Below are 18694 nucleotides of genomic sequence, written 5' to 3'. Positions count from 1 at the left end.
TTCGGGGTTCAACGGAGGTTATGTCGTACGCAGCGGCACCGTTCCGTTCTGACTGGAACGCTGGTCCTCGTGCGTGTGTCCCGTTTGGGGAAAAGGGATATTAAAATATAATAACAGTAAATAATCAAGAACAGCATCAAGAAGGTGGACTTCACTCCGTCTTCGATGGGGCCCAATTAAGCCATCCAGTAGGGCAAAAAAAACCGATTTGATGGTTGATGCCTTTTGTAAGTGAATGTTAAACGTTTCCACTATCTTAGTGGAGTTGTCGATCGCTAGATTGTTATGGAGTAAGCTGAAGTTATTGTGAATTTTGTTGCCGCAAAGGATGTATTTCCACTTGTCTTTCGCAGAGTCTTCGGGAATATTTTTTTTCTAGTCAATTTGTTTTTTTCTTGTCTTTGGTTTTCATACATGGCACGATAAAATAAAGGCAGCGCAGGATGTGAAGACTTTAGGCCTGTCCCACTTAGAATCGGGAAAAGTTGTATGTCTTCTATTGGCGGAAATCCTTCGTGATCGGATTTCAAATGTTCAAACCCAATACCGTAGACCGAAAGACTCAAAGTAGACGTCGTAGTAAAACATACGATCGGCAGCTGAGCTGGAAGGTTTTGAGATCAATCAAGACAAATACTGGACTTTCGGTTCAGGATATTGCAAAAAAATTTGGTGCCAGCAAAAGTACTGTCCAGAGGATATGTCTACGAAGAGGTCACTGTTTTTTGCTTGCATCCAAACGGGACATTTAAGCAAAACCTAGTCGCTAAAACACGCACTAGAAAGTTGTACAAGTTGGTTCTGACAAGGTAAAAAGAGTGTTTACAGAAAATAATGGTAGAAAATGAAAAAAGGAAGGATTTGCAGAAAATGATGGCGCGCATTCCAAAGAAAGTTCACGATTCGCATCCGACGACCGACAGAATAAATTTCTGAATTTTTTCTCTCAAACTACAATAAAATAGCTTCATTTTGACACCTTGACATGTTTGCTAAGTCAAATCAACCCCGAGATAGAGCTAATTCAATTGTTCCCCATTCTAACTGGCCCATGCTTTATTGCTTGCTCTTTTCGTGGTTCTTGGAGACTTTTCTACAATTTTTTATAGCTTCGGCTAATTCTTTGTTCCGCTATGGGGCTCTGTGCATTCTTAGGATCCCTAATCTGCTCCGAGGATTGCAGTTACTGGTTGGGTTAGCTGGTCAGCTATGTTAGTAGGTCGGAGAATTCACAGTATACTATACTTTCTGTAAGTTATCCTTTTTAACTTTATTCGGTATCGGCAAATTTGGCGAATTTTGTGCTTCCCCGTTGAGTAAATGGCACTGTGGCCACAGGGTACGAGTGCTGGACACACATCGAAATGTTTTGTAGGATAAACCTGAAATTCTGTTTTGGCCACGCTTCCAACAACAGGAGAACGCACGATCGCCGGTTTGAAGAGCTTTTATTTTCTTTTCCGCTTTTGCGTTTGGACAGTGGTGTTGCCGATCACTTTCGCATGATGCAAAACTGGTTATGGAATTCGGGGTTCATTGGAGGTTATCAGCTTTGACTGTGTCCTGTCTTCGTTTGAAGGTGAATTTAACTCCGTCAGAACTAGCAGTAACATCCTGGGCTTTGCCTTTGGGCCCAAGAAACGTATTTGTAAAATTTAATAAACAGTGCAGGTTCGTTGGTTGCGCCACACCCGCCATCAGGAGCCTCCAAAGCAATGCCTATCAAGGCCTTCAGTGATTGATCGACCTTCGACGGGTACATTAGGCCAGCGCCTCCGTCTCCCTGCAAATGGAAAGCAACCAAATGGGCTGAGGTCCGACCAACAACAGTACGGAGTTGCTGGAAATGCCGCTACCATGCTTACATCGCACAGTGTTTTATGTTGGTCCGTCGGGGCCGGGTAGAACACACCACCGCAAATGTTGTCCTCGGTCGCGTTGGGGTACGCAAGTTGGCACTCGTCGACGGAGTAGAGCGGGATCGTCGTTTCACGGAGCGCTTGCCACGGAGTACCACCCTGATCGCTGGCTCCCCAGCCTGCCAGGACCGCTTCGGTACCGGCAAAGCTGTCATAATTGTTGGGCAAGCAGATGGGCATAAAGCTGGGGCTGATCGTGACCGGGACGACCAGCTGCAGTAAGCCAATGTTGTGGCGGAAAGGGTTCTGCGCCGTGAACTGGGGATGCACCCGTGCTCTGGCCACCGCAAACGAGCGTCTCGTGGGCTCGGTAGTGGCACTGGCATCGAAGGCATCGAAAATCACGGCGATCTGGATGGAGACTACCATGCCCGAGATGATGGTGGCCAAGCTAATGACGGTGCGATCGTTGATCAGCGTTCCGGATCCCTGGTTCTGTCCGTAGTACTGCAGCAGTGCCGTCCAGGAGTACTTGTTTGTCGGCGAAACGTCCTGTCCTCCCACAATGCGTGGCTGCTGTTCGAAGGTGCTGTTCTGGGTCACACCGCAAACTACCGACAGGGCCGTTGTAGTGGCTAACAGTAACAAAACCAGAGATCAGCTACTCACGCATCTTACAACTGGTGGGACAAAATGAAGGAACGTAACCGAAGTCGATCGGGATGGGCGGTGGTTTCGCGGACTGGGGATCGGCAGGACGCTGGGCGGTTCCGAACGCACTGTTCAGGCCACCCTGGAGTGTGGCCCCCAACGTGGACCAGACTAGTTGTACTGCTGCGACTCCACCGCTCACAACTTCTTCGACGACCGCTCCGACACCAAAAACCGGCTGATCGGCTAGAGAAGCATTTGGGGTCCAAGTTGCAGTTCCGGTACTTCCGGTCGTCTTATCTGGCGTTGTTTCGGAAGGGTTGCGGAAAGCAAACAGCACCCCGAAAGGGTTCGTAGGGTTCATCAGCGTGACTCCTTCGGTAGTAGTCGGCTCAGAATGTATGAGCCCAAACGGAAACGGAAGCTGCGAACCCTTGGGGATTGGAAAGGTTTGTGAAGCCGCTCCTATTATGGATTGCACTCTTGCAGCTGTCTGCGTGATTGGCGTGGCCAGAATTACTGTAAGCTAGCAGACTTTGTAACTTTTTACAACAGCTGCCGAGTTCCGAGTAGCCAGGACCCAGGCTAATCCCTACCTTACTATCGCCGCTCACAACACAAAGGCAGCCGAACAGAACCACTTTCACCGTCAACCTCATCAACCTCATCTTGCAACAAATACCACCGAAATGATTTGGCCACATGCCACCGTCCTTGGTTTTGTACTTTGCCTTTGAATGCGCATGATGCGCTGTAATAGGATGACACATTTCCGGCTCGGCAAAAATGCAGTCAACACCTACCACCAGGTGACAAGGAAGGAGAGGCAACATTTTTGGAAACAGGTTCTCTCCTCCGATATCGCGTCCGTTTATTTGCTTTACTTGCCGTGCCGTTTATCTTACTAGTCTTCGTCGCAGTAGCACCCATCGACGGTGTTGTTGCGGATCCACGACCCGAAGCGGTTCACCCTCGTGTAGACCCCGGGGTAGTTGGGCTTGGCGCAGCCCTCGCCCCACGACACGATGCCGGCGATCTGATGGATGTTGTCGGTGCTGTTTTGCTTTATCACGTGCAGTGGGCCACCGCTGTCACCCTGGCACGAGTCCTTCTTGCCCTCGCTGTACCCGGCGCACATCATGTTGTCGGTGATCCGCGTCGGTCCGTAGCCCGTTTTGCGGCATTCGGCGTTCGACATGATCGGTACCGTGACCTCCTGCAGGTTGGTGGAGATGGGTCCATTTTCCGACGTGGCCCCCCATCCCGTGACGATACCCTGTATGGAGAAGCGTAAAATAGAGATCACGCGTCCTGAAATCTAACTCAGTGACTTACGTCATAGCCGGAGAAAGGCTTTTTCTTCGTGGGCAGACACACCGGACACAGCCGGTCGTCGATTTCCATCACACTGCCCAGCAGCAGGATGGCGATGTCGCTGTTGTAGTTGTTCGAGTTGTACCCGCTGTGCTCGATCACTCGCTTCACTTTGGCCGTCAGCAACTTCGATTCCGTCGTCAGGACACGGTCGTGCTCCATCATCACCACGGTGATCTTTTCGGAATTGAAGCCGTGCACACAGTGGGCTGCCGTCAGGACGTGTCGATCGCTGATCAGTGATCCGCCACAGTAGAACGTACCGCCGTACTTTAGCAGCGCCATCCACGGGTACTGGTTGACTTTCGTTTCCATACCGCCAACGATTCGCGTCAAACGGTTGGTCCGGCCACACTCTGGAACAGGACAGAAGCAGACCTGCGTAAGCAATCCACCGTGAAGCAATCCATCAGCACCAGGAACACTCACTACAAGACGGGCACGACTCGGGCGGCGTAAGTGGCTCCGTTGGCGGCGGGGCCGGACTGCCGATCAGCCCGGCAAGCCATTCGATGAACGGATTGTTTTTCTGTGTTTGAATTTGCACGGCACTCTCGACTTCCTGCCTCCCGGTGGCCACCTGCACGGGGAGAGGTAGTCAATAAACAATTATTTAATCTTTGCGTTCTGATAATTTTGGTGATCGGTGCAAATATCAGGTTCAAATGTATGGAATCGGATTGCTCTAAATAATTTAGTTTGCATCTTATCTCTGAAACGGTTAGACCATGCCGACTTTTGTGCCTGAAAACAAGGATTTGCGTTCATCATTGCTTTTGTGGGGACTGCTGAAGCAAACTACATCGGAATCGCATTAAATGCTTGTCGAAGCTTACGGTGATCATGCTTTTGGAAGATCGCAGAACGCGATTTTGACTCAACAAACAAAAAAGAGGTGATATCCAAAAGAACTCCAAAAGAGTTCGAGGATGTTAAATGACACGCAAAAGCAACAACAATTCACGGATCAGCTACATGTGTCTTAATACGTAGGAAGGCCCTGGGAAAGATCCACAAGATTGGAAAAAGGGTGCCACATGAACTGAACGAGAAACAGTAGGAAAACCCTAAAAAACTGTTCGCCAGGTACAAAAGGAAGCCATTTCTTCATCGGAGTGCGACTGGCGATAAAAAATTGATCAATTTTCAGAATCTTACAAAGAAAAGATTATAGGTCAGTCAGGGACAATCACTGCACTTCGATTGCAAACACAGTGTCCGGTGGGACCAGAAAGGTGTGGTGTACTTTCAGACCTGCCGTAAGCAAAATAAACTCGAAGTTGGTAGTTATAAACAAATACTGCAGAACCAACAGGCGAAGGTAGCAGATCCGTCGTGGTATCCATCAAACGATCATCATTTTACTGTGCACTTTTGAAACATAGATTTACGTGCTGCTTGGCCATCGATCCTCCAAGAAATATAAGGTCCCGACCCGTTGGCGACTTAAGGTCTCGTAGAAACGCAGCAGAAGAAGAAAATAAAGTACTTCATACTTCGTCTCCAATCGTTCATTCTTTTGCAATAGGTCCCTGACCCGGCATATTTGTTGATTCTAAGTTGACTGGGCCCTTTGGTGAAATCCCTTTGTAATCCTTCTCTAGAATTGGGTCTTGTTCCACTTCCCACTCGACATTCGATTCAAACGATGGTTGAGATGGTTCATTTTGCGTCCGTTACTTTAGGTCCACAAATCTTCCAAACCTCCCATTAAAAAAAATTGAACACATTATTTTCCGAACACGATCGTCCATTTATCGATCTCCGAATGAAGGATCGTGTAGCTGCAACGCATCGCTGCTTATCACGCTGCTCAACTATGAAATCAAAACTGAATGTGGCTTAATGTCGCGCGGTTCTTTCTTCGCGTTGGCGTTGATCTGACCTACGCGGCCATCCAATTCCCAATTCACGAGCATTGACTTCTCGTCATCGCGGGTCATCGTAAGCTCGTTTCTTTCGAAAAAACCTGTTGGCTGTTTTGGACCACATTCAGCCCCAGTCGTTCGTAATCCTTCGCCCGGGCCGCAGCCACCAGGTTGTGGACTCTTTGGAGTTTGTTGAACCCAGCGCAGAAGTGTCGAGAAATTCTTCCGTTTTTAGCATTCTGTCCCATTCTCCTGCACAGGCACACATACAGACACGGTCGCACGTACGCACACGAAGGGGGGTTCGTGGTTCGGAACCTACACAAGCCAATCCCGGACCGGATGGGCACTATCGAGCCGAAACTTACATTACCACTGACGGTGTCATTGAGCAGGCAAACGATCAGCAGCCAGAGCAGCGATGGTCGGCCGGCACTGCCAAGCGCTGTAATGAGGATCGCCATTGAATCTCGGAACAAGTGGACTGTCCGGTCCGGTCGGTCCGGTGTCGCAGATATCGCCAAGTGACAGCTCCAAAACGAAACTTTCTTTTCGCCACTCCGACCGCTCAGGCCGCACTGAATCCGCGTAGCACGTGGTCCGTGGTCCAAGCGCGAGCTCTCACTGATCGCCGCTACGCGCGTGATGTGAACTTTGCATATTAAGTGCGCTTCTTTTCGTGTCGTCCCCAATTCCCGCGGTGGACAGCTGCTGAGGGAGGCCTCACAGTACCCCACAGGCCCGACACAAGTCGGTACCGGTTGATCAGCCTACAAACGCCAGCCGATCAAACTGCGACGGCTACCGTTAGCTATCGCGTCGTGTGTCGCTCTAGTCGCGGCGCAAGATCGAGAACAACTAACCTCGCCCGAGGGATGCTCACCTCAACCGACCGGCGATCATCTGATCGGACCTAGTGGGAGAGATCTCCACATTGGAAGTCGCTGTGATAGCGCCGTTGGTGCAAGCGAACGATCAACCAGTGGGACCTAGGATCCGGTTCGCGTCGGTGCTTCTGATCCGAAAAATGAGTGCTGTATCGAACATGCTCTTGAACTTGTCACCCCTTCGGGAGTCTAGTCGATCCGGGACTCTCAACAGTGGTTTAGTTTGTAACCGATACCGCGTCACATTTTTCTTCCCATCGCCGATAAAGCAACGATCAATGAAGATTCTTATTTTCGGGCTTCTCGGCCATGGCTGGGTCCGTAGCGGTCCCACGTAGCGGATCGCCGACGAACCGGTTTGCTGTCGGTCGATTGTACCGCTAGCTAGCGGACATCGCGTTATCGCGTTCGGCTCGCTGCTCGCGCTTCGTCCATCTTGTGGTATTTCGTATTCGCGGATCGATGATGCACAGTTTGAGGCCACTTTAATGCGAGCAAACCGAGAACAAAAGCGTAATTGGCTTAGGCGCCCAACGATCGTTTCTATTGTAAAATGCGACTGCACACGCTAGGCAGTCTAATGCTATGCTATGAACAAAAACGCTCTCCAGAGCATCATTATGCAATCGAAACCCGTTGTACTTGAAACTACTATTGGACTAAGGACAAATACACTGTCGATGAAAACCAACAGTCAGCAGAAGTGGAGACCGTTCTAGGAGACGAAGAAGATAAGTGCAATGTTTTAAAGGCAAACTAATTAAATGTTGTAAGTGATTCCCCACATTTGTGGGATCCATTATGTAGTGGTGGTAACTGTCCAAGCTTGGTGAGCCATCCGTTGATGGGTTCTACTAAAATTGTTCATAATACGTGCGGTTGCGATGACTGTTTCTAAATACTTTTGCAATGATAGCCCCACGACAGTTGTTCGGACGGACGGACACCATTTCGCTTTTATTCTTAGGGTTTACTATTTTTAATTTGTTTCAAATCCCGTCCACCCGTTGACAAGGCGGGTGTTTGACCACGGTAATCAGGATGGCGCAGGACTCTTGCTCAGGAAGTTCTACTTCCGATTAATGGAACTACCAGGCTGTTCAACAAGTTTTGCGCTTCGGTTATTTCGATGATTCGTTTTGCGATTGCAATTTATGGATTCCCTCTCTGAAGTGAATTATGACCTCACCTAAAAACGATAAACGTTATCATTCGATGAAAATCGCTTGAATTTTGTTTAGATCTGGAAACAGATGGATGGCGCTTAAGGCCAAGTCTGATGAATACGGTGGATGCTCCGGAACTTTTTAGGAGCAATTCGACATTTACTGGAGTGCTCATTAAGTTCGGAGCTTTTATAAGAAAAACACATTTTTATGGTTTGGAACACACTTAATTATTCAGTATGGCCTCCCAGAACATCAATACACTTGTTTTTGTGAGGCTCCAGTTTATAAATTCCATCCCTGAAGTGAAAAACTGGAAAGGCTTCAAAATACGTTTCCGCAGCTGTTATGACGTCATCATTTGATTGAAAACGCTATTCACGCTTATTTTTTTTTGTTTGAAAACAGATGGAAGTTGCCAGGAGGAGAATCTAATGAATACGGTGGATATTATAACAATTCGAACTCTAATTCAAGAATTTTTGTCGTTTTCAAAATGCTCTTGTGACAGGGTGCATTGCCCTGATGAAAGAGGATGTTTTTCTTCTTCAAACTAAGTTCTTTTTAACCAATTTTCTTTTTCAATCGGTCTAAAGTGTTACGACAATAATCAAAATTTGTTGTTTTATCAATTTGCAAGTAATCCGCTAACAACGTTTTCTTAGCATCCAAAAAAACTGATGCCAACACCTTTTTGGCCGATTTCTGGACACGAACTCGTTTCGGACAAGGAGAACCAGATTCACATCCCTCTTTAGCCTCTTGTTTTGATTCAGAATCATGATGATAGACCCAAGTCTCGTCCATAGTCAAGTGAGTCGATTTTCCAATATGATATCCTGCATTTTTCCTACGATTTCAAGTGTTGATAGTGTTGGACGTCCTTGACGTGGATGGTCTTCAAGGCTTGTGCGGCCAGGTTTACATTCGGCAACCCATCTATCTACTGTACTATTTGAAGGCGAATAGTCCTTATTTTTTACTTTCAACATTCGTTCATAAATTTCCTTTGCTTGATTTTTTCTATTGCAAAACGATACGGTGACACGTCGATACTAAACGGCTTGGAAAAAAGAATGAAGTGTCCTATTGAAATGAAACTTCACCAAATTTAGACTAGTAGCAGGGGCCTCTGTTATTAAACGGCAATACTTATGGAACATCCCAGCACTTCTCCCAGCTCTACTGCACAACTCGTTTTAAATGTGCGAGGATAATTTTAGTGTCATCGTCTATTTTGTTAACCGATCGTATAGGTATCTCTGGCAGGTCGAACTTTGTACAGGAAATAAAAAAAATGAATATCTAGACGTTCCGCGCAGCAAGTTCTGTTATCCTCGAATCGCTCCACCATTGGCTAGGGGTCCGAGGCGAACCGAGCTGGTCAGCGAAGGTACCTCCTCCAATGGGGAAGCCCGCCTCAAGATCGCGCAGACATCAAGATCGCCGATCGACCAAAAGGAGCAACAACCGAAAGGGGGGTCCGCGGACAAACGCAAAGCATTTTTCGTTTCAACTGCCCCACACACACTGGCCTTCTTAATCCGTTGCACACACACACATGCACAAGTGTGGGGTGACACTTTCATCCACTCTACTCCCTCTATCTCTCTCTCTCTTTCGCTCCGCTACGCTTTCACTCGGCATTTCGACGGCATTGTTCACTCTCTAGGCGCCCGCGAACCTGAACCCCGCGCGTGAAGGACGTGACAGCGGCTCAACGTGACGTGATCGCGGGGGGAAGGGTGGTGGGGCGGGTGCTTTCTTTAATTATTTTTGTCAGTTCATTTCCTCCCCCGCACAGCACCCCCGGAGTCCGCGTCACGTTTTGTTTATTTATTGGTCATTTTTACACCTTCGCGTCCGCCGCGGCTCTGGGCCCGGGCGGGATGATCAGGTGTGGCTGTGTGACAAGCGCAGCTTTTTGGGTGGTGTGCCCCCGACCCCCGCCCCCGACAGAGTGGCACTCCCCCGCGAGGCGGAACTGAACCGCGGGCGCCGGAACTGAACGCGGCCATGTACGCCGCGCAGTCGAAAACGGTCATCCAGTGAGCGACAGTGTCGCGTTGCGCGAGGATGCGGAAGTTTTGAGAGGCTTCTGGACACCGGGCCCCTCGATTCGGACACTCTGGTAGCTTGCGGTTGCGCTTGTGGCGATGACAATGGGCATCATTTTCGGGGTGCGACTCCTGACGGTGGCACTGCTACTAGTTGGTCCTCCGCCGTCCGCTTCACTTGCCGTAAGTTGGGCTCGAGGATTCTAGTGAAGTTCTGCTCCACATGGCTCTGACGTCAAGTCTGTCCATTCTACTAGCTCGAGGAAGCCGACGCGAACCGGATCAACTACGATATCTACGTGACGCCGGTGATGACGGTACCGGCCGGTGGGAACCGGTTGCGGGCGAAGAACCCACTGCTGGCGTGGCTGTCAACCGTGCTGTACCACAAACCCGGCCCGCCATCGTCGTCCGACGTGGGTACGACCGCAAAGCCGCTACCACGTGACTGTCCGCAGTGCTGTGAGTATGCTGTGTGGGTTTTTCTTGGACCAAACCGGGGACTCACCGGGGGTTTGGCCGAATTTGCAGCTTGTGGGCGAGGCAAAACGAGCTCCCGGATCGTCGGAGGAGACGCGGCCGACGTGAAGGAGTACCCCTGGATAGCGATGCTACTGTACCGGGGAACCTTCTACTGTGGCGGCTCACTGATCAACGATCGCTACGTCCTGACGGCGGCCCACTGTGTGTTGAGCTTCGTCCCGGCGCAACTCCTGGCCAAGCTGTACGACGTCGAGCGGTCCGAGATGGTCACCCGGAGCGTCACGAGGCTCCACGGCCACGAGCGGTTCAGTTTGGACACGTTCAACAACGACATCGCGCTGGTGAAGCTGCAGGCTCCGGTCGATGCCGGCGGAAGCTTCATCCCGGTGTGCCTGCCGGTCTCGGGACGTAGCTTCACCGGTCACAACGGCACGGTGATCGGATGGGGTAAGCTTGGCAACGGGAGCCTTTCGAACGGACTGCAGAAGGCCGTCGTCCCTATCATGAGCAACGCTCAGTGCCGGAAATCCAACTACCGGGCGTCCCGGATCACGGAGAACATGCTGTGTGCCGGGTATGCCGAGGGCGGCAAGGATGCCTGCCAGGTAACACAATTCGGACAAGTCAGGGTAACAGCATCCGATCCGAGGCTACATCGTTCCGTTCTCCTCCTTCCAGGGTGACAGTGGTGGACCGCTGAATGTCGGGGACAGCAACTTTCGCGAACTGGTCGGAATCGTCTCGTGGGGCGAGGGTTGCGCCCGGCCGAACTACCCCGGGGTCTACACGAGGGTGACACGCTACTTGCCCTGGATCCGGGCGAACACACGGGACGCGTGCACTTGCGAACGGAGCGCCACCTAGCCCCCACCGGCCCTGACGTTTCGTAATGAGCTTTCCGGTCACCGAGCGTAGTTACCAGCCGAATGTGAATGATCTTTTCCAGAGAATGGGCCAATAAATCATAATGAGTGCAATTCGCTGGACAGCAGACCGGGGGGCGGTGGAGAGGGTGAGGTGCACATGCGGGAAACTGCGGGAAATGATCCCGCTTTCCGCTGGGCTAGTTTCAATTATCGTTAGCGGGCTGCTCGCTTAATTTGCGTACTTTCAGCGAACTCGGAACGCAGAACGCAGTAGTACCTTCGGGAAAATCGCCACACAGCCTCAAATAGCTTCCGCGCACGACCGACCAGACATCGACAGGGCCTTTGAAAGAGTTGCAACGGTGCGACTGGCTGATCTCAACAACATACCCCGAGCCACGCTAATAGTCATTCGTTTAGGGCTGGAATTGCAAGTCAAAGTTCTGACAGTTTTCAGCACTGTGGAGAAAATTCAATAAACAGAATATTTAAAAGCAAAAAGGAAATATTGTTCTTATTTGTTGAATTCCAAATCATCCAAGGAATGTTGTTGGCGAGTTACGGTTTCGATGCCTCATATGAGCAGAAATTACATACGAAACTCCCGAATACCGTTACGTAGGAAGGCTCAAGTAGAAAAATTGTGGTCAAACTACTTTAAAGGAAAAAAATGATGGAACAAAACACCTTTTCTAACTCGTTCCGTCATCAAATTATCTTTAATTGGAAAATTGCAAATAATTTGTGCTTAGACTGTTAGGGCTGGGCTGGGCTAGACTTGAGACTGTTAGGTCCAGATTGGGTACAAGTTCTAATGTGATGAGGAAAGCCTGGTTGAAGAACTAATGAACAAGTTTGAAGTTTCCGAATAAATAAATAATGAATTAAAAATTATTGAAGAAAAGTGTAAAATCACTACGCAAATCATGACCAAATACAGCGGCTTTTTTGTTGTTGAGGACTATTGAAGAGAAAAGTGAAAACATTGCCATAAAGTAGGCTCGAAGCCTAAGTAGGTCACCGCAACTCCTTTTAAACAACGCTCATACTCTTATCTTAGTCTTACCGATCAGGTCATCCGGGTCGTTTTCGAGGATTATTCGGTCTGCTGTTAGACACGATTTACAAAACGAGAAAGAAAAGGGATTTATAAACGAGAAAAGGTTCTTTGATTATCTGTTTTGATTTTGAGACAGCGGAAGGCGCCATTTCCGTCGGATTGGCAAGGTTGGCGTCTGTTGAAAAGTGTATCGACGTTTACTTCGATTGAAGTGTACAATAAAATTACGGAAAGTATTCCTTTAGCGACTGCAGCGTACCTTGTGAGAGAGCTTGGCGTAGGTCAAGACTTGTCGGAAGCTAATTGATATTGAATTTGGGTAGACCGCAAAGTTTCCTTGGGCCGTCCAGAGGGAGCCTGAGATGCGTTGAAAGGCTGATCGAGATGTGAAGGACGAAGCCGTGCGACCACGAGCGGTGGGGAGAATCCTTGATGCAGGACATGACTGCTCGACGGATGTTAGCCCGGTAAGTAAGTAAATTTGGGTAAAGATTGATGTACAACATTCCTGTAAGTGAGAACCACAAGTGAGTCGTATCAGAATGTAAGACCATCCAATGTTACAACAGATAGGCTGAAAAGACCCGGGCATAGGACAGAAAACGAGTTGACTGTATTCATCAACGCCATCTCCATGAAGAGCCGCACAATCATTCCAGCGATGCTGTAATATTTCAGTTTATCTTCGATCTTTATCTTTTGCCTCAAAATATATTCGACCGAAATTCCTAGCCAGTAGTCGCTGGGAGAAAACTGGCGAATAGGATGATTGTGGTATCAATTTGAAGTTCAATTCATGCAGTTTTGCCATCGTTTTGGATGATTTGTGACAAGGTGTTTGTTTGCAATTTCGGAATTCAAACGCTCCAATAACGCTGTATAATATCTAATGTGGATAGGGTTTTCCTTCCTCAGGATAGTCGATGAGTATTACACCACGCTTAGCCCAAAAGACCGTTAATGTTCCAGCTGATTTTTGTACTTTCGATGGCACGTTGGACGATACTCACCAACAGCTCTCCACTCAGATGACAATCGTTTTGATCCCGGAGTTAAGAGATGGATGGTCAAATACTGCTCAGAATCATCACCACGTTCTAGTTTCTGGTCAAAGGTTAGTAAATGTGGTCACAAATTTGAAGAAAGCTTTCTCATAGGCCAATGTTCATGCAGTATAAAGCCCATACGTTCTTTTGATATCTGTACAATGTGAGTTAACTAACGGAAGTTCACTTTTCGATCATTCAAAACGATTTTATGGATTTTTTTAAAAGTTTCTTCTGCTGTTACTGCTTCATTTGAACGTACATTGCCTTTTGCATATTCGGTGTTTCTTCATTTAAAGTCAACAATCCAACTTGTTTGTTGTTTCTGGTGGAGCGGAGCCCTTATAATACTTTTGAAGTCATTGCTACGCTTGAACGTCATTTTTTTTAATTTTCAAAATTTTTACATCCACAAGCAGCGTAAAATTGAAACATGAACAACAATTTTTTTGAATTTTACAAAAGTAGTGTCACTCTTAGTACAATAAACTTATGAGTAGAATATTATGAACTTTTAACAGCTTTCTTTTGAAGGTTAGTACTCACTATAAAAGCATTGAATGTCTGAGAAGCTATCGACAGTAATTTAGAGTTTACAGCCTTGCAAAAGGACAGATTCGATTCATCGATTAGAACACGATTGAGCACGAAGCAAAGTAATATCTGCTTCGGCCAATCAAGCGTGGACCCACCACCCGACCAGACAGCGACCACTTTCTCCCGACCAGTTTCTTCCGGAGAGTTTCCTCCTCCCCAAGCGGACGGGCGCCTGGCCCTCTTCCGGTTGGCGTAAAGATGCAAAAAGGCCCACAAATCATGCGCCGGCCACAGTTAATCCAGTTTTCAGCACTGACCACGGGCTACGATTACCATAACCTGATTCACGGTCTCTCTCTGTCCGTCGCAGACTCTGGTCCGACTGACGGGGCACGGCCACCGTATGCTAATCGGAAAGATCAACTGATCAACTGGTGTCCCGTTGTGCGTGGTCCAGAAAAGCCAACATCGTAATTGCACCGTAGAAAGTGTAGCAGCATTAGAGAGCGCCAGAGAGAGGCCTCGGTGCGGCTTCTTTTTTCGGTTACTAAAGCCCGAAACGGGAGAGAAGCTGGAGCAATGTGCGTGCACCTGACCGGACGTTGGACCGGACATCGGGAAGCAAAAGATGGCACCAGCGGGAGTGGGCCGTGCGCGACAAGGATGGCACCCGAGAAATGGGCCAGAGAGAGTGGTGATGAGTGCGGCCCCGAGTTGAAGACGAACCCCGTTTCGGCCTGGCCACTCCGCTGATTGGCGATCGGGTACGGTGCGGTGCTCGAGTGCGGGCGACATTTAGTTGGTCGTCAGAATTGGCGCTGAAAATGGTGTCCTCGGCGCTGCGCTGGCCAGCGATCGTCCTGCTGACTTGTTGGAATGTTCCCGTTACGCGGAGCGAGAGCCTGACGGTGCCGGGGCGGATAGCGTGGAACGACAGTTTGCTGATCGATCCGGACGGGTTCGTCGGGAAGGCCCCGCTGCTGAACAGTGGCGTTTGGACGTGGATCACCACCATCTTCGGGATGCCGGTGTTCAGTGTGTTCGCGTATCGGGCCGCGCCGCGCAACTGTCCGCCATGCTGTGAGTAAGTTCGTCCTGTTTCGGTCAGCGCGACGGAAGTGTTCACGATCCCGTTCCACCTGGTTCCACCTGTTCCAGCGTGCGGTACGGGGAGCAACAACTCGAAGATCGTCGGAGGCCAGGAGGCCGAGATCGGGCGGTACCCGTGGATGGTGGCGCTCTACTACAACAATCGGTTCATCTGCGGTGGCTCGCTGATCAACGACCGCTACGTCCTGACGGCGGCCCACTGCGTGTTCGGGAGCGATCGGTCGCGCTTCCGGATCAAGTTCCTGCTGCACGATCGCCACGACCCGCCGGAGGGTTCGTTCGAGCGGAAGGTCTCCTACATCATGACCAACTGGTTCCTGAACGTGCTCGTGTTCATCACGAACGATGTGGCGCTCCTGAAGCTGAGTGAACCGGTTCCACTCGGTGATACGGTGATCCCGGTGTGCCTCCCACCGGAAGGCACCACTTACGCCGGGAACGAGGTCAGCGCGATCAGCGCCCCTGGGAAGGATGGCTGAAGGTCCACACTTTCTCCAGCTCCCCGTTCCGTTCTTTCTCCGCAGGGCATCGTGACGGGGTGGGGCAAGCGGGGCGACGGGACGTTCCCGATGCAGCTGCAAGAGGTCCACGTGCCGATCCTCGCCAACCAGGAGTGCCACAACCGGACGCAGTACTACCGGTTCCAGATCAACGATCGCATGATGTGCGCCGGGATTCCCGAGGGTGGCAAGGACTCCTGCCAGGGTGACAGCGGCGGCCCGCTGCACGTGTACGATCCGGACGCGAACCGGTTCGTGATTGCCGGCGTCGTCTCCTGGGGCTTCGGCTGTGCCCAGCCGCGCTTCCCGGGGATCTACGCCCGCGTCAATCGGTTCATGTCGTGGATCAACTTCAACACCCGCGATGCCTGTACGTGCCAGTGACCGGTGGCCAGTGACCCGGGCGTCTGTGGACAGCAACCCAACAACAACACCACAACAAAGCTGACTGCCGATGTGATGTGTGAGAGAGTGTGACGAATAAATCACGAACGAGCACTTATTCAAATTCACCGGAGGACGTCAATTCTTCAACCGACCGAAAGGTGAAAGCTCCGGCGGGAGGACTTTCGATGTGTCAACGCTCAACGCTCACCTTCGGCCGGGGGTGGCCTCGGCCAGGAGCGTCGATCTTTCGGTGAGGTTGTTTGGTTTGGCAGAAGGTGCCAAAACACATACACAGGCGAACGAGGTTCTGCGGCCGAAGGGGTGAGAATACGAAAAGGGGATGCTTTTTAGCGCCACCATCGTTTGGGCTTTTAGGTTGGAGGTTTTTTTTTGGGGCCCCGGAAGGTGCGATAAGATACGGTTGGTGGTTAGTCACCCTGACGCCCTGCGGTGCTTGGGTAGAAGATGTGGAAGAGACCTTGTTTATTTTTTGCAACGAAGCGTTTGGACGAGTTGACTGATCGGGACTGATCTTGAACCTGTGATTTCGTGTGTGCAAAAGTGACGACCTTAAGTGTGCATTATCTTGCATCAGGGTCGATATCCCTTTCAGCTATTGGTCATCACTTTATGGTCTTTTAAACGGCAAATATAATTCTGGGAATTGTAAATATTTAGTAAAAACTTTGACATTTAGGAAATGGAATGCTAGACACTTGCAGAAAATTGAGAAACAACAAACAATTTTTGGGTGCAATTTAAAACTTTATTTAGGATACTTTCAATGGTCCGATGTGTGTCAAATATGCACCATTTTGTTGGAAAATGTGTTGCCTTTTCAAAAATACCTTTAAAATGTAGAAGGCTTAGTCGTTATTGGCGAAAAACTCGAGCAATCCATTTTCACAATCCACGGAACGGAAATACACGGAAGCAACTCATAATAAACGATTCCTTTCAAGTCCCACCACATGCCTAGTAGAACCATTCGGGCCGTGAGTCCTGGTTTGACCACCGGTTAAGATGTTTCACCACACCCAAACCACGATCATTTTCAGACAGTATTGTCGCATTTATCCCATTTCTCATCCCCAGTACCCATCCGTTTAAGAAATAGGTTGATTTCATTCCGTTTCCGTATCGATCACTAAAGTCATCTACCACGAAAATATTGGATTACTTTCCCCCAACCTAATATTAAAAACTTATATTCAAACTGGTGAGTCTTCAACGCAAACTCTCCGAAGTTTGATAGGCACACGTCGTGCAAGAGAAGTCAATGCACCCACAACGATCTTTGGTACGGATTTTGGTGTGGCGGCATCATCGACCTCCGGAAAATGTTGGATGATTGGTTCTTCGGCGAAATTGAAGTTGAATACTAGAGCGACATTCGGTTTCATCATCTTCGCGGAATCCAAACACTAGTAAGTGGAACGAAAGCGACGCAAACCAAGCTTCAGACACCTTGCGAAATCGGGCGAAAACGGCGATAAGTCACAGTGCACAGGTGCCTGTCATTTGCAGAGCCATTAGTCTCATCGCCCACTAATTACATGTCTTCAGTTGCATCGTTGTTCTTGAAAAGATCGCTCCAAAGCGTGCTAATTACACTTCACGTGCTGCCTGATGGCGATGCCCCACTGATCTACTGTTCTACTGCCCCAGAAGATCTCCTGAATCCTTGCTAGCTCATTAGACCGTCTTGGTGCTTCCGTTTTCCGCCAAGGATTTTGGAGACCAGCAGCAACAGCAGCACTCGTCATCGTCACCGTCGGAAGAGTACCAGCAGCGCGGCGGCAGCGGCCTTGAACTTCGCCAGCAAAACGCCCATCCAACGCACCCACGATTTTCATTGCCACGCGCGACGGCTGCGGCGGAGAGCGATCGCTACGCGGTTGCCGGTTGAGTATGGCTCCCGCCAAAGATATGACTGCTGTCCCTCAAGGTCCCTCCCGTAAGCGGCGCAGTTGAGTGTGTCACCTTCTACCATCTGCATTTCCTAATGTGAGCCATGTACTGGGGCAGGGTGAAGCGAGGGGCGAGAATCATCGTTCAAGTTCACGCAACCGGCCCCGTGCAACATGTGGGTTGACGGTTGTTGCATCGGTACTGTGGTGTTGTCGCATCGCAGCGCGCACAAGGGCACTCGCGATCGCGATCGCGATCGCCAGCGAGAAGCTGTTTAGACCGATAGCAATTAAATAAACCATTAACTGTCCCATTACGGTTTACGGCCCACTGAATGTGGGATGGACATAGTGACACTAAGTCGCTAGCGAGTGAGACTGACGCTAAAAAGTTGATTAGTTTTCTTTCGTCAAAACAGCAAAAATTAGTAAGATTTTCGAGTTCTACAGATGATTCCTTACAAAAGATGATAGCTTTCTTTTTCTCTAACGATCTTCCAGAATTTTGTTTCACTATGGCCCAATATCTTTTAATCGGACGATGCGCCGTGGCCTTTCGCCGATGTTTGAAGGACTGCAGTCTTTCAGCACAATGTAGATTTTATTTTCTGCATACCACTTCTGAGTGACATCATCTAATTTCACGCAATCGAAATTTGGTGGCCGTTGTGGCGTTTAACTGTTTTTTTTAAATTGGAACTTATTAGACATAAATGCTTGTTTATATAAGAGTACAGAGATATTCCACATTGGGATTGCAGCTATTTAATAAGACTAAGGCATCAAAATGATTGAAATGAAAATGTTTCGATTTAAATCTTTTTAAATTATATGTTATGCCACGTGGCATTGAGTCATTTTGTCTTACTTAAAACTAATAACTAACAACATCTTACAACTAATTAAATTTAAAAACTTCAGGTAATTAGTTCT

At 49.1% G+C, this 18694-nt stretch overlaps 3 protein-coding genes across 3 annotated transcripts; 2 read left to right on the top strand and 1 right to left on the bottom strand.

The window, feature by feature from the left end:
* Positions 1-1600: 1600 nt before the first annotated feature.
* Positions 1601-6216, bottom strand: LOC131207461 (polyserase-2-like). Its single transcript, XM_058200075.1, has 7 exons — positions 6121-6216; positions 4314-4464; positions 3846-4240; positions 3416-3786; positions 2529-2539; positions 1866-2470; positions 1601-1783 (listed from the first exon to the last, which is right to left on the bottom strand). Exons 1-7 carry the CDS (start codon positions 6214-6216, stop codon positions 1601-1603), a joined length of 1812 nt encoding a protein of 603 aa, XP_058056058.1.
* A 3751-nt stretch (positions 6217-9967) lies between these two features.
* On the top strand, positions 9968-11209 carry LOC131207460 (trypsin-1-like). Its single transcript, XM_058200073.1, has 4 exons — positions 9968-10045; positions 10120-10324; positions 10394-10950; positions 11024-11209. The coding sequence occupies exons 1-4, from the start codon at positions 9968-9970 to the stop codon at positions 11207-11209; spliced, it is 1026 nt and encodes a 341-aa protein (XP_058056056.1).
* Positions 11210-14678: 3469 nt separating this feature from the next.
* LOC131207459 (trypsin-1-like) lies at positions 14679-15848 on the top strand. The gene is made up of 3 exons (XM_058200072.1): positions 14679-14934; positions 15013-15407; positions 15489-15848. The coding sequence occupies exons 1-3, from the start codon at positions 14679-14681 to the stop codon at positions 15846-15848; spliced, it is 1011 nt and encodes a 336-aa protein (XP_058056055.1).
* Positions 15849-18694: the final 2846 nt, after the last annotated feature.

This window comes from Anopheles bellator, chromosome 2, assembly GCF_943735745.2.
Source record: "Anopheles bellator chromosome 2, idAnoBellAS_SP24_06.2, whole genome shotgun sequence".
Taxonomy (NCBI): Eukaryota; Metazoa; Arthropoda; class Insecta; order Diptera; family Culicidae; genus Anopheles; species Anopheles bellator.
The sequence above is the reverse complement of the archived record's forward strand: the minus strand, read 5'-3'. Positions and strand labels throughout refer to the sequence as shown.

Coding starts and splice junctions, on each gene's coding strand:
- LOC131207459 (XM_058200072.1), top strand. CDS start 14,679: ATGGTGTCCTCGGCGCTGCGCTGGCCAGCGATCGTCCTGCTGACTTGT. Junction 14,935..15,012: donor GCGCAACTGTCCGCCATGCT/GTGAGTAAGTTC, acceptor CACCTGTTCCAG/CGTGCGGTACGGGGAGCAAC. Junction 15,408..15,488: donor CCACTTACGCCGGGAACGAG/GTCAGCGCGATC, acceptor CTTTCTCCGCAG/GGCATCGTGACGGGGTGGGG.
- LOC131207461 (XM_058200075.1), bottom strand. CDS start 6,216: ATGGCGATCCTCATTACAGCGCTTGGCAGTGCCGGCCGACCATCGCTG. Junction 4,241..4,313: donor CGAGTCGTGCCCGTCTTGTA/GTGAGTGTTCCT, acceptor GTCCTGTTCCAG/AGTGTGGCCGGACCAACCGT. Junction 1,784..1,865: donor AACATAAAACACTGTGCGAT/GTAAGCATGGTA, acceptor TTCCATTTGCAG/GGAGACGGAGGCGCTGGCCT.
- LOC131207460 (XM_058200073.1), top strand. CDS start 9,968: ATGGGCATCATTTTCGGGGTGCGACTCCTGACGGTGGCACTGCTACTA. Junction 10,046..10,119: donor CGCCGTCCGCTTCACTTGCC/GTAAGTTGGGCT, acceptor CCATTCTACTAG/CTCGAGGAAGCCGACGCGAA. Junction 10,325..10,393: donor ACGTGACTGTCCGCAGTGCT/GTGAGTATGCTG, acceptor CCGAATTTGCAG/CTTGTGGGCGAGGCAAAACG.